Here is a 14,809-nt window from a genome sequence, read left to right on the forward strand (position 1 = left end):
AAAACTCACCTTTTACATTGTAAGTCCTCTGGGGAAGGGAAATACCTAATTTTCCTGCACAGAACTTTGCAAAGGCGAGTAATCCCGGCAACGAACTGATCAGAAGTGGGAAAGCACTCTAAAACCAGCATCCGCCAGCTGCGATGGCATGGCAGAAGGCAAGGAAGCCACTCCTCAGCTACTCATGGCTAAAGAATGTCCCCAGCTTTCTTCGTCATTAATATTATACATACCACACAAATTCTTCCATGTGGAAGGCAATCGCTGCTTCATGCAGCATTACAGAAAGCAGAGAAAGGATAGGAGAAAGGCAGGAGATATTCTCCACTGCCTGCAGGGGAAAAGCTTCCTGGTTCAGCCAAGGCACGATGAATCCAGGCTCAGGAAGTGACCAATCCTTGCAATGAGGGAAATGGGCACCTAATGACCTTCTAATATCACAACAGGACTAGTCAAGGCATCTAGCATAGTAGGGTTAAAAAGAGGTTTGGACAAGCCCATAAATCAGTATTAGCCGGGCAGACTAATGAAAGCTATTGCTATCCCTGGGAGCAAGTAACAAGAAAGTGATCTATTCTTTGGGATTTGGGGATGACGCCTGTCGGAGACAGGATGCTGGGCTCCATGGAGCTCAGTCTGCCCCAGCATGGCCTTTCTATACTTGAATTGGACTGATCTGTTAATGCAGTACCTGGGACCTCAACGTGCCATTTCATCACAACCAAGGCTCTTGTAAGGGTCACACAATCTAGGCCCTCCCCCTGGAATTCCAGGGGGCAGCCCACCTCGCTCATCCCTTCACTCTCCGATCCAGGTTTAGCAGCATGAGGGTGACAGCTGTGAGGAGGGATTGGTGGTGTGAAGAAAGGTATGAGAGCACAAGCTGCTCCCCTCCCTCTCCCAATTACAGGTTACCCCCTTTTTCTCCTCTCCCATCTCTTCCCTTTTCTCCCTCTGTGCCCAGATTCCTCTTCTCCTCCATCCCCTATCCTTCTGTGGGATCTCTTCCCCCTCCCTTTCCAACAATGATCTCTAAGATCCATCCCCCACCTCAAGAAAGAAAAATATACATGAACCCTACCCCCATAAAATATCAGAAGACAACCAGGGTCAACATTCGATAAGCTGGCGAGCAGCAAAGTTATGTGGATAACGTTTCCAGGGTAACTTTAGCCACTCATTCAGCAACATCTATCTTCCCATGAATATTCCAAGACAAAATCATCCAGCGGTGCAGTCCGCTCCCCCCTAGGAGGCTCTTATCTCCTCCCCCTGCCAGCAGCAGGGACCTATTCCTTTACTCCCTTCAGCCAGGACTGCTGCACCACCCTCTTTCAGACCAGAGCTGTACCTGTGGGTGTTGCATTGCTCTGCTATTTCTGTATACATGAAGGAGCTGATTGCCACGCCCGTCAGACCTGCACCTCTCACGGGCTCTAAAGCTCACTGGGAGAGAGAAATAACTTGAAAATAAAAAGGAACAAGCATTAGATCCTGACCAGAGGTTTTTCTTTCCAAGCTGAGAAATGAAATGTTTGCTGGAAGTGACCTAGAAAGAGACTGGAGGTGATTAATGAGAGAGATAGAGTTGTGCAAGATGCTTTCTAAGCATGAACTGGCTAACGCTTATTAGACTAGGGCTTTGGAGCCCTGCTGGCACCTATTGCCAAGGACAATTAAATGACCGCGCTCTATGAATATCGAGTCCTTTTCTCCATGTTTAGCTGAGGTAGAGACCTGGGTGAGGGAGCCTCCTTTAAAGTCAGGCTTTGACTACTGAGCATATTCGCTCCCTGCTCTACACAGGGGGCCCACTGGGCCCCTGATTTGTCACTCAGAAGAAAACCAGGATGTATCACGTATGGGAACATTTCCATCGTACACAGAATACACGTCTCCTTCCTGGAACTACTAGCCTGTAAAAAAACCACCCCGTCACTTACTTATACCCTGGCCCAATACTCTTGCAACCTGTACGAATATCGTTCCACTTAATGCCCTCTCTACATACCCTTCACCCAGGTATCAATACAATACTCTGGCCATTGGGATATATATATATATATATATATATATATATATATATATATATATATATGGTGTGTTTTATCCAGAGCTTGCATTGCTCTGCTATTTCTGTATAAATAAATAAATATCTGTATATCTATATATAAACACAAACTGTGGTGCTTCCATCTATCAGAAACTATTTGAGCAGAACGATTTGCTCAGCTGTCATTAAAGGCTGGACTACCACAGCAATTATGTTCGAATGTGTTCAATTTTCATATACAAGCACGAGATCATTGGAGAGGGTACCCTACCTTTGTGCATTTTTTTTTAAGAGCATGGGGTTGCCAATCATCAGTCTTTTACCGAATGCCACTGAAGGTCAAGCGCCAGGGTTGGTACGTGTACAGCTTTCTTCTTATAGAGCAGTGGCGATATCTTAAGTTCAGTAAGAGACAGTGACACAGATCATTACACAGCTTTTTCAGCATCTCCTAGTACAGGGAAAATGACATGGACCTGTGGTCTGTTCAGATTTAATTGCAGCTGATGAACAAGCAGCCCCGCTGGTTCACTTGACCATGATTTATGTAGCCTTGTCTTGATGGGAGGGGGGGGGGGGGGCGAAAGAGTCCTGGGTGCATCCTGGTTTTTATTTTAAGATTATGAGACATCGTTGCTCAGACTGTTATTTGATTCAATATCCATGCCTTAAAATTGATGTTGGCTGGAACTATCAGAACAAAATTAATCTAACACCTCAGTTGCTTACGGACAAAGATATCTCAAGCACCGATTGTCTGACACCATACCTTTATGGATCGGCCTGTCGATCCTGAAACGTGGATGGGAATCGGGAGTGGTTCTGGCTTTTCACTTTAAGAGCAGTCCAACCAATGGGCCTGAATGAAGACATTGAAGGGTCTAGTAGTTTACTTAACTGAATGGATTTGGAAGGTCAACATTTTCCTGTAGCCCGATTGGTTACTCTAAAATTGAAATGTTGCCATATTTTGCATGTGGAAGGGCCCTGGAGAGCTCTGCGGGAAGGCTGCTGCTGAGACGAACCTGTTCTGAAGGCCCCTGCAGCAGAACTGTGTTTTCAAAACACGGGGTCCATGTCAGGGCTACAGTGTGGAGCAGACAACCGTAGTCCCAAGCAAACGTGGTACTTAAGAAAAAAACAGAACAGCAATTCAACGGTTCTAAGCGATATGAACATTTTTATTGCAAAATTAAATTCTTCATAAAACGTTTGTGCACATTTGTGGGGCCCTACGATTACATCTAAGACACAAGAGGCTGAAGTACATTAAATAGTGCTAGGCTGCATCATTTTCTCCAACAGTCTCTTACATTCAGTTTTTTAAAATATTTTTTTCTGGAGGGGTTTCGAGTAGGTGTTTTTGTTTTATCAGTACAATACTCTACCATCATATAATAGACACCAATACTCTAACAGTGGCAGTACAGCCGCATCAGGACTCCAGCTGAGCGAATCTGCCAGGACAGACTATGGTTACAACCCAGCCCTCAAGGAACATGGGGAGGTTGGATGCTTTTGGACATGAGCCTCGTTAGTTTTGGTTATGTATGAATGTTACAAAATTCTGTGATGGGAAATGGAAGAGGTTCTAGCTGTTGAATCAGGTACGGGATTGTAAGAACCAAAGCAAGAGATGACAGAGCCTAAATCAGCAGAGGTGGGGGGATGTTGGTACTGGGTAACGGAATCTGGTCACACGTGGATCAAAGATGGAAGGCAGTGTTTAAACCAGGGTTGAAAGGTCGAGCACACCTGGTGACCCAGCTGGGGGTAGCTGAGATGGTAGCACCTGACCCTCAACTCCTAAGAAATCAATCAGGTCAGGACCAGTAGGTTGGCGGTGATCAATAACGATCCAGCATGGTGATAAGGAGAAAGCTAGGGGTGGATTATAGAAAACAGCACCACAGGGCATGGTGGGAGCCAGGCTAAAGTCCCCACACACTAGCTGGGTCAATGCTGGTGGTGGCTGAACACGGGCCAGCAAGGGCTCGGGGACCTAGGCGGCTGGTTGTTTGGGCAGTTGCCTCAGTGGTTTTAATGGCTGCTTGGAGGTGAGAAGGGGGTACTGGGGAACCAGTGGGTGTCGGATTGGGTGTAGAAGCTTGTTTTTCCATCTGCCTGGAAGGGAGGAGAACTAAAGGATGAAAACAGCAGAAGCAGAATGGGATAAAAAGCAATACTCTAGACATGGTCTGCTGGGATATATCCTTGCAGAGTGGGCAGGAATAACCAGCTTAATCTTTTTCTGCCCATAGCAGCAGGAAAAAAATACTATAAATTTAGAACAAAACTTGGCAGAAGTTAGCAGTTACACTGTACTATTTTTCTCTGTAGTCTTGCCCTCTCCCCTTAACTTAGTGCCAAGCACCGCTCTCGCACAGCACTGGCACAGTAACCTTTGTGTTCTCCTACGACCCTGCTTGCACTGACACACCAGAGCTGTTTCTGGAGCCCCGACAGGCATGTTCCATTTGCCTTCTCCCGTGACTGTATCTCCCACTGTGGCACTAGTGCCACCTTTAGAGCACTCAGGACATTACACTGTCTCCCATGACCATCTCTCGCCCTGTGATGCCAGTGCTATTCCTGGAGTACTGAGGACAGGACAGGGCACTCGTGTTTCCATCTGGCCATTTCTAAGAGTACTGAGGATGTTACAGTCTGGTGGGACCATGTCTCACACCGACAGACTAGTGCTGTTTGAGGAGCACCAAGGATGGTAGACTGGGGTTCTGGGAACCCAGAAAGGAGAGAGTGATGACATCAGCTGCTCAAACAACAGAAGAACATCTGTTCATTCTTCTAATCATATATGCACTATGCCTCCCAAGCACTAAATATGGATTGCCCTGGCAATAGGAATACGGCAGCAAGGAGACAGACATTTTTCCTGTGCAGGTTCCCTGTAATCTTTAGGAAATTACTTTTCTCTGGATAAAGTCTGCTTCCTCCTTTCTCCTCAGGACCCGGGCCATCTGGGAAGCACCAGAACTGCTCCTGATGTAATCGCGGAGCTGCATGAAAGCCTGAGGTTGGACGAGGTGCACTCGGACAGGCCCGATGCTCCCTTTAAAGCGGAACGACTTGTACGTCGGGCAGGCTTCCTGGAGGCACTGATCCAGCTGCAGAAATGACAAGAACAAAGAAAGAAAAAGCAGGAGGTTTACTGCAAGGCCCAAAGTCCCAGGCCGTGGCTGTAACAGCACAGAACTATTACAAGCAGCTTCAACCACAGAAACAAATGATGGCAGGAAAAAAAAAAAAAAGATTAAAAAAAAAATTGGCCTATCCAGGCTGCCCTGTTAAAATGTTTCCACTTGAGGTAGAAGAGCAGATCAATACTCATATGCAACCCAACACCCTCTCCCCTTCCCACTCTTCTTCTTGTCTTACTTGATCTTTTAACCCTTTTCACATCACCGCCCTCCATAATCAGTCCCAAGCGTGTCTAGAACCTGTTAAAAATACCAGCCTCCACCACCTCCACCGCTAGGCTATGTCAGGTCTTGTTGACTTCATGTATGACTCTTACAAGACCAACCCTAAATCCGACAGACAGGTCCCCTCCCTCGTCTGGCTACCAAGTTTTCTAATAAACTGGATTCCAAAACTAGTGACGCCATTGTCCAGAACATCCGGCCTCCCCCTGCAGGTTACCCCAATGTAGCCATGCCACTGCAGTTAGGGTCAACACCACTCCTCTGGCTCAGGGGACTCCTAGGCTGTCCCCATGGCTTGGGGAGCCAATACAGTCTTAGTTTCCACCACCCATTCTGGGAGGGCATTCCATGCATCCCCCCAGCCTTTCCGTGAAAAATAATATTTCCCCGTCATTGTTCCCGAGTCTATCACCTTGGAGACTCATATCGAGATGCTTTGTTCTACAATTTCCTTGCACTGAAAAAAAGGTTGGTTCTTGTGCACCATGAATACCTATTGGCATTTAAAGTACATGTATGGAATAAAATACATGGCGCTGCACTTTTTTTTTTTGTATTGAATCTTAACTGCCAAAATATTCAGTCATTCCTTAGAGATATCCACTCTATTGAAGATTTTGGTGTTACCTGCAAATGAGGCAGAAACGTTTCCTATTAACCCTTCCACAATCTCGTTCACAAAGAACCAGACCCAGGACGGAGTCCCTGAGGCACTCCTCAAATCCTCTCTCTCTCCTCTGAGCGAAGTCCTTTTACCAGCCCCCGCTAAGCCACTCCAATACCTTGGGGCCCATCCCCAATTTATCTGAACCTCCTATGGGGACGGCCTCAAAAGCTTTGCTGAAATCCAAGTAAACCACATCCAGTGCCCACCCACTCAATCAAATGTGTTTGACAATCTGCCTCTGGTGAAAACCGTGCTACCTTGGGTCCTGCATCACACCGGCTTATAGATAGCTCCCTAGCCTCTCTGTTCAGTGGAACACCCTTTAGTTTTACCATTACAGAGAGAAGACAAATCATTTGTAGCATTCAACTTCCTCTGTGACCACTTCTATAAAGAGAGATCACACGCCTGTCTCCCAAGCTCTACTGAACAGGTACTTCAATGGAGACGCCCCGTCTGAGCTGCTTTTGCATCCTAGGATCATCCCATCCAACAGTACATCATTACCCACATGCTGCTCTGCTAGTACAACAGTCACATCTACTCCACTCCCAACACAGAGCAGGCCTTCCCCAAATCCTGTTTCAGCAAATACGGAAGTGTGGGTTTAACATTTCTGCTTTATTCTCACCTCTCTCCACACATTGCTCCTTCTTCTCTACTCAGTCTTACAGGCCCACCTCGGGCTTTCCCAGAATGTGCCTGTTCTAGTTCTGGCTCTGCAAATGACAGCGTAGGGGCCCTCGGCAGCTCCTGTTTTCTCCCCGTGCCTCGGTATACCCTACTGTCATCTGTATTTAGTAACTATACAGAAACTCTGGAGAATGCTGCGATGCTCCTGCCTACCAGGATGCCCTCTCCCACCTGTGTAACATATCTGCTGAGATCATCTTACCTGAAGGACACCACTGCAAACAAAATGTTTCCTCTCAAATTTCCACAGCTCAGAAAGAATGACTCTGTGGCTTTCATGGCTGTGTTCAACCAATCTAACTATATAATCCGTGGGGAGAACAGGCCCGAGGAGGGAGGCATCCAATGGCGTCTCGCTCACACGCTGACTTCCATCGCCGCTGGGGGACAGCATGAACAGAGAAGCATAGCACTTGATTTGGGAATGGCATTACCAGCAGCTTCTGCACTCAACGCCGCTGCTATGGGGATCCTAGCCATTCACAGACAGCTCATAGCCAGCAAGGAGATCTCTGGTGACATGACTCAGATATAAAACAGAATTCCAGATAATAAACTCTCACTTTTAATCATTGCGCATAAAGCCACCTCCACTGACTTGCCCGCTTTTCTCATTTTAGTTTTGGCATTTCTATAATAGAGAACTTATTTTGCATTAAGATACCGTGGAATTGCCAAACCAGCTTTCTTCCAATGGGAAATCTCCTGCAAGACCATTATTGGACAGAGCTCAAGAGCTGAAACATGGTCTGTGAATGCGAATGCTTCTGGGGCATGCGACCAATCCCAAGCCAGGATTCTGACCACAGGCAGTTCCCCCCAAATCTCATGGGAAGAGCCTAGGATGGCTAGGCCTGGCATCCCTCATTTTGATTGGCTGCTGCCTAACTTTCTCTGGTCCAATGAGAGTCTAATAATTTGCGTTTGTAGGGCTTTGAAGCCCTTAAAAAAAAAAAAATGCATGGAAGAAGGCATAATAACATAAGACTTGCCATACTGAGTCAGACCAAAGGTCCATCAAGCCCAGGATAAGAAAATTGGTTCTTACCTGATAATTTTCGTTCCTATAGTACCACGGATCAGTCCAGACTCCTGGGTTTTGCCTCCCCTCCAGCAGATGGAGACAGAGAAAGTTTTAACAGACTCTGCCTTGGTTCAAAACCAAACTAACTATATAACGAACTGTAAACTCAAACTGGATCACTAACCCCAACTGTGAACCAACCCCATTAAATAGGGTAAATAAGATTTATCTGCAGACCAGAAGTAAACAAATGCTGAGACTCTGGACTGATCCGTGGTACTACTGGAATTAAAATGATCAGGTAAGAACCAATTTTCTTTTCCCTGTACGTACCCAGATCAGTCCAGACTCCTGGGATGTACCAGAGCTTTTCTTACCTGGGATGGGATCCGGAGAGGCCTGCTCTCAGCACACCTTCTCTAAATCCTCCCGGCCTCTGGGTCTTGGACATCCACAGCCTGTAATGCCTCGCAAAGGTATGCAAGGATTTCCATGTAGCTGCTCTGCAAATTTCCTGTGGCGAAACCTGTTGACATTCCGCCCGAGAACGGGTAGAATGTGCCCGAAGTCCCACTGGCAAGGGCCTACCACGTAGCAAATACGCTGAACTTATAGCCTCTTTCAGCCAATGGGCTATCGTGGTCTTAGACGCCATATTTCCCCGTTTTGGGCCACTCCAGAGCACAAAGAGATGATCCGAGACCCGAAAACTGTTGGTAACTTCCAAATAATGCAGTAAAGCCCTGCGAACATTCAACTTTCTTAAGTCCTTAGAAAGGGGATCCGACTTGTCCAGTTCCAAAAAGGACGGGAGCTCCACCGACTGATTCAAATGAAAAGAGGAAACTACCTTTGGAAGAAAGGAAGGAACCGTTCGCAAGGATACTCCAGAATCTGAAATCCTTAAGAAGGGCTCCCTGCAAGATAATGCCTGAAGCTCGGACACTCTACGGGCAGAGGAAATTGCCACTAGAAAAACCACCTTCAACGTGAGGTCTTTCAACGTTGCCCTTTCCAAAGGCTCAAAGGGTGCCACACACAAGGCTGTGAGGACTAAGTTCAGGTTCCAAGACGGACAAGGATGTCTCACCGGCGGACGTAAATTCATCGCTCCCCGAAGAAAACGCGAGACATCTGGATGCGCAGCCAACGCTACCCCCCTGTATGGTACCGCATAAACAACCAAGAGCTGACACCTGCACCCTCAAGGAACTACACGATAAGTAACCAGTACAGACTGTGAGTTCTGCACCTCCACCATCTGCTGGAGACAGAGTAATACTGGCAGACTGTGGGTGGCACCTTGGCATATAAGGCAGAGCCTGTCAAAACCTCCTCTGTCTCCATCCGCTGGAGGGGAGTCAAAACCCAGGAGTCTGGACTGATCCGCTTACGTACACAGGGAACCTGTTTCCAACAGTGGCCGGTATAGGTCAAGTACCTGGTAGAATCCCAAAGGGTAGATAGACTGCATGCTGCTTATCCCAATGATAAGCAGTGGATTTCTGGCACTCGCCTTAATAATGGTTTATGGACTTTTTGGCCAGGAACTTGTACAAACATTTTTTAAATGCAACTACACTAATGGCTTTCACCACATCCTCTGGCAATGAATTCTAGAGCATAATTTTGCATTGAGTGATAAAACATTGTTGCTCAGCTGTTTTAAAGTCCTATACTATTTATAATAGTATAAGTAGATAACTATATCCATGATCTGGCATTTGATATTGATGCTCTGGAGAAACAGGGGTTCCTACCTCTATCACCACCAAGGCATTAAGAGCCAGGAAGTGTCCTTCCTCCCCCAAATTGCTCTTTAATCAATCAGAGGCCCTGCTGCATCCAGTCAGTCAGTGGACCCTACCTATCAGTGCCCAAGTTAGCTGCAAGCTGTCACTTTAATGTTTATTCTCTCTGTGGCACAGAATCGTCTGGCTCCAGCCAGTTAGAATGTATTTACACACAGTCTGCCTGGCTTCCATTACAGGTCCTGTTATTGTATTACCCTGCCCTGGAAGGTAATTACAGACAATGCTGGATGAACTGGTAACGCTTGCCCGTGATGAGGCTTCCTTGCAAGGGATCCAGATAAAACCACTACAGCCGGGTCTCTTCTCCTCAGATAATTTTAAGCTGTTTAAACAGACCCTGAAGCATGACGACCCCCAGGCCCTGACCTTATGGTTAAAGACAGTTCATGCTTAAAGCTGAACTCCTCCACTTCTTTACAAAGCCTTCAGTCAGTGCATCTTCACCCAGCATTGCTCTCCTACCCACTTCTACCCTGTCCCCCAGGCTCAGCTTTAGCATAGGAGTATAAGCTTTTTAGGGTCAGAAACTTTTAATGGTTTGCACGCTTCCTGACTTTCCTGCTGTTATATCCTAGATTACGTGAATCTACCTCATATCTTTATACTCCTCTAATCACCATAAATGCAAACCTAACTGGAATTCTATTTTGATTGTATGTAGGAAAAAGCAGAATAGCAAATGCGTATAATCATGTGCATGTCTCCACACACACGTTGCTGGTTTATGGAATTTCTCCCTCTAGCATTGCCGTCTCTCATTCCTTCTTTCTCCCCTCCCAAACACCTGCAGACGTGGATGCTAATCATTTATATTTTCTGCCTTAAATGCTGCACGGCCTACACATTTACTTTGCACAGATCCTCCACTAATACCTGGTACCTGCTTGAACACTTTTTCACATCTAAGGCAGCGATATAAAGCAAAAATCATTAAACTAAACCGGCACAGGTCTGCTGCTCCCTTGCAGGGAGGGGAGAGAGTCAGTCATTACACAACAGCATCACCTAGGTCACACATGCAGCATTGCAGAAGAATCTCTGGTGCGCAGCCCTCAGCCGAGAACGGCGCTGCTGTGAGAGGGCCACTGTAAATTAGAAGGGGATAAACTAAAAAAGGGGGGAAAAATCCCAGGCTAGTTATGAACATGGTACCAAATCCTGGCTCCAGTTCTGATTCAGAGGTAGAAGGCCCAGAAGTAGCAGGAGGAAACTGCCAGGTTCAAAAATTAAAAAAAAAAAGAAATATCAAGCTGCGGCACAGAGTTTAATTCAGGCTACACTGACCTTGAGGCTCCATCTAGTGGACAAAGGCCAGTGCTGCATATCCCAATCTTTTCAGGGGGGAACGGTGGGGGGGGGGGGGAGGGGGAAGAGAGAACGTGAACCCCTTTTCAATCTCCAAAAAAGTTTATGTACTCCCGCCCCATGCTTCACTTTAATTTCTGCATAGAAATACCGTACAGAAAACTAAAGTAATAAATAATAGCACTGCAGAATCTGTAATGTGTAAATATTCACTGAAAAATGCTTTCTAATGTTAACTGTGCATTGCCTCCTGCCACAGCTCCTCCCTGGGTGCTCTCGCCCTGCAGCCCCTTGTCTGGTTCTGCTCATCTTGCCATCCCACTGTGACCCTTCCTGTCCTCTCCCCTTCCCTTCTCTCATCTTCCTCCTTTGGCCCTTTCCCTAGTTCTTTCCCCCTCATGCCACTTTTCTGAGTGCTGCACCCCCCCCAAGGCCCCTTCACAAGTTCCTTGCCTCCTCTGTCGGCCTGATAATCCAGAGACGGTGGAGCAAAATGTCTCAGCCCACCGCGTCCCTACCAACAAGTCAACCCCTCAGGGCCTGCAGTCTGACCTCACCTCTCAGCACCATGCAGAAGGGATACTATTGGCCTCACAAGGGCTCTCTGCCCTGCTATCCATCTCATCACTTACGGGCTCTACGGTTGAAGTACCTCACGTACGAAATGGTTTTTCAGCAAAGGGGTCATTCTTTAATCAGAATAGGGTGCCAGCCTCTCTTTTACTATTATTACATACTTCAGAAACTTCCATGTAACCGTGCAAAAGATTTCAAACTGCTCTGCAGGGCCTCAGGCTGTTTTAGCAAGAAGAACTGCAGGATATGAGCCTGCAACTTGCAGAAACCCTGCTACTGAGCTAGTATAAGATCCCCATGTACCGCAGCCGGGTCACTGGCATCCCTCCTTGCTCGCGCTTCCTGCTTTGGTTCTTCTGGAGGGCCCCTTCTCTTGCTCGTGAGAACATCCAGGACCAGAGGAAGCCTTCTCCTCTCCCCCACCTCCACCCCAGGCTCTCACCTTATAGCGCTGGTCTTCCGATAAGTTTCGGACCCCCCTTATCTCCAGAAACACCTCATAGTGCGGATCTGAGCTGGTGCAGAGAGGACCTGCAACGTGAGAAGAAAAAAAAATAAAAAAAATCAGGTCCATTTTCTCCCTGCGTGGTGGGGAGACCTACTAGAGAAAGAGAAATCTCAAAGACGCTGCTTACACACAGAAGGACGTGCCCTAGCCAGCCTGGCCTTTCGTTCCTCTGCAGTGGAAAAAGTGTGGTCTGCTTAAGAATGATCTGCCTGTACAATAATTTGGACTGAAGCACTAAGCAAAAATATACACAAACATATATAAAACTTCATTTCAAAAACTAACCAGATTATTTTAGAAAAAATTTGCATATCTAAACGTTTCACCTTCCTTCCCTTCAAAAACTTATATCCTTCAGCCTTTGATATCAAAAAGGGTGGCAGATGCACAAAACAGCCTTCCAGCAGAGCTACTGGAGGTAAAGACAGGGAGAACCTTTAGTGTGGGGAATGCGAGGGGATAAAAGCAGGAGATCAGGTAGGGTCTGTGGTATTACAACAGGAAGGGACAACAGCAGAGGTGGGTCTGGAGGTCCCGAGGCCATGTTTCTGTGCAGAGGAGCAGATGCCTTTAGCAAGTTATCAGAAATGGCTGCGCTTCATGTAGATTCTGTTAATGTCACACATTCTGCTGGCATGCCCGAGCACATGGCACCAGGAGAGCTGCAGCCCCACATCCCAGGGCTGCCATTCAAGCTCCTGGAAAGCACAGGAGGAAATTCAGGGCAGACTGCAAAGTTGAACCGAATTCCTTTTTCCGGCTTGCAGACAGCTGTCGAGCCTGCCCAGGACCATCCCCCTTTTTCTCGGTTCCCTACTGCTGGTAAATTGTGCCACGGCCTGCTCTGCAGGGAGAAAAAGCTTCTTAAAAGCCTGAAAATTGCTCTAAGATCTGCCTGGAATTACTTTGTGGTTGGCCTTTTTAATAGCATCTGCAGCTGGTCCCCATGCTGTATCTGGGGACTCTGCTCTCTCTTTAAAGCTCCCCCCATCTCTCAGGGGAAGAGCTACTCAAAAATAGCACTTAAAAACTTACAAGAAAAGCATTAAAGGGATAGAGCAAAGAACTGCAGACGCTATCTTACTATAGCTGACAGAATTAGACAAATCAATTCCAGCCTTGCTAGAGAAGTTAAAAGTCTTTGGAGCACTCTAGGGATAGAAGACAACTCTGAAATTAAGCCCCTAAATAGCGAGGAATTGCAGGATTTGAGAAGACAGTAAGATATCCATTTAAATAAAATAGTAGTAGTATAAAATACTTAGCTTGGCTGATAAGTGGATGCCTAGGTGCCCTTGCTGAAAGCATTTAAAGGGGACAGTCTGAAGTGGATGCAGTTTATCAGCTGGTTGGGAAGAACGAATACTATTTGGCTTCTCCCAAGCTCTACACCTATTTACGAGGGTAAGTCAGTAAGTAAGTCACAAATCTCTCTACTAAGGTAATAAAACATATATCTGTAATGTTGTCATATTCCATAGATGGCAGCACCTTAGAAGTGCTTATGTACATAAATAGTTATTTAAACTGTGCATGAGCAGGGGCTGTGTACACAAGGAAAATGGCTGCCGTGTTGACAGATTGTACGGTCGAAGAACAACGTGCTGTTGTCCAATTTTTATGGGCTAAGGGCTTAGTGGCAAAAGACATTCATAAAGAAATGTATCCAGTATATGGAGAGAAATGTCTCTCGCGTAAAGCAATTTATAACTGGACCGATAAATTTGTACAAGGACGTGCCAACGTGAACGACGAAACCAGACCTGGTCGACCTGTAGAGATTGCGACAGAGGCAACTGTGAAGCAGGTTAAAGAGGTGGTTCGCGCTAACTGGAGGGTAAAAATTGATGAAGTTGCCAAAGAAATTGGGTGTTCTCACGGATTAGCATATTCCTTAGTGCATGATGCATTGAACTTTCGCAAAGTCTGTGCAAGATGGGTTCCCAAACAGCTGACAGAAGACAATAAGAACAACCGGATGGGTGTCTGTTTGGAAAATCTCTGCCATTATGCAAACGAAGGTGAATCAATGATGGCACGTATTGTTACTGGTGACGAGTCGTGGGTGCACCACTATCAACCAGAAGTGAAACGCGATTCCATGCAGTGGAAGCAGCCACTATCACCGACACCGAGAAAGTTCAAGCTTGTGCCTTCTGCAGGAAAGGTGATGTTGACTGTGTTTTGGGACCGAGATGGGATACTCTTAACCAGTTTTCAGAAGCGTGGTGAATCTGTTAATTCAGCTTCCTACTGTGCTACACTATTAAAGCTTAAAGGAGCTATTCGTAGAAAACGCCCAGATCTGGAAAAAAGAGGAGTGCTGATTCTTCACGATAATGCCAGACCACACACTTCGAATGAGACTCGTCAGACAATTGCGAACCTGCACTGGGAAGTTCTTGAACATCCACCATACAGTTCGGATTTGGCACCCAACGATTTTCACTTGTTTGGCAAACTGAAAAGCCATCTCGGTGGTAAACATTTCACCAGCGATGAAGAAGTGGAACAAGAGGTGAAGCGCTGGTTACGATGCTAGCCAAAAGACACTTACACAGAAGGTTTTGACGGACTTTTCAAACGCTGGGACAAATGTATAAATGTTCGCGGCGATTACATTGAAAAGTAGTTGGTTTTTCCAGAAAAACTGTTTGTGACTATATTCTGTATAAGAACATATGAAATTGCCGTGCTGGGTCAGACCAAGGGTCCATCAAGCC

The 14,809-nt window shown here is 46.4% G+C and overlaps 1 protein-coding gene across 5 annotated transcripts in view; it reads right to left on the reverse strand.

The window, feature by feature from the left end:
• Window positions 1-3,213: 3,213 nt before the first annotated feature.
• The window catches only part of GHDC (GH3 domain containing), a 39,964-nt gene continuing 28,368 nt past the window's right edge, over window positions 3,214-14,809 (reverse strand). For all 5 annotated transcript variants that reach the window (XM_029573164.1, XM_029573168.1, XM_029573166.1 and 2 more), the window contains exons 8-9: window positions 12,021-12,109; window positions 3,214-5,181 (exon numbers count right to left, since the gene is read on the reverse strand). In XM_029573164.1, coding sequence (XP_029429024.1) covers window positions 4,972-5,181; window positions 12,021-12,109 — 299 coding nt within the window. In that variant the 3' untranslated portion in view covers window positions 3,214-4,971. The remainder of the gene's footprint in view (window positions 5,182-12,020; window positions 12,110-14,809) is intronic.

The sequence above is a fragment of the Rhinatrema bivittatum genome, chromosome 12 (genome assembly GCF_901001135.1).
Source record: "Rhinatrema bivittatum chromosome 12, aRhiBiv1.1, whole genome shotgun sequence".
NCBI classification, from domain to species: Eukaryota; Metazoa; Chordata; class Amphibia; order Gymnophiona; family Rhinatrematidae; genus Rhinatrema; species Rhinatrema bivittatum.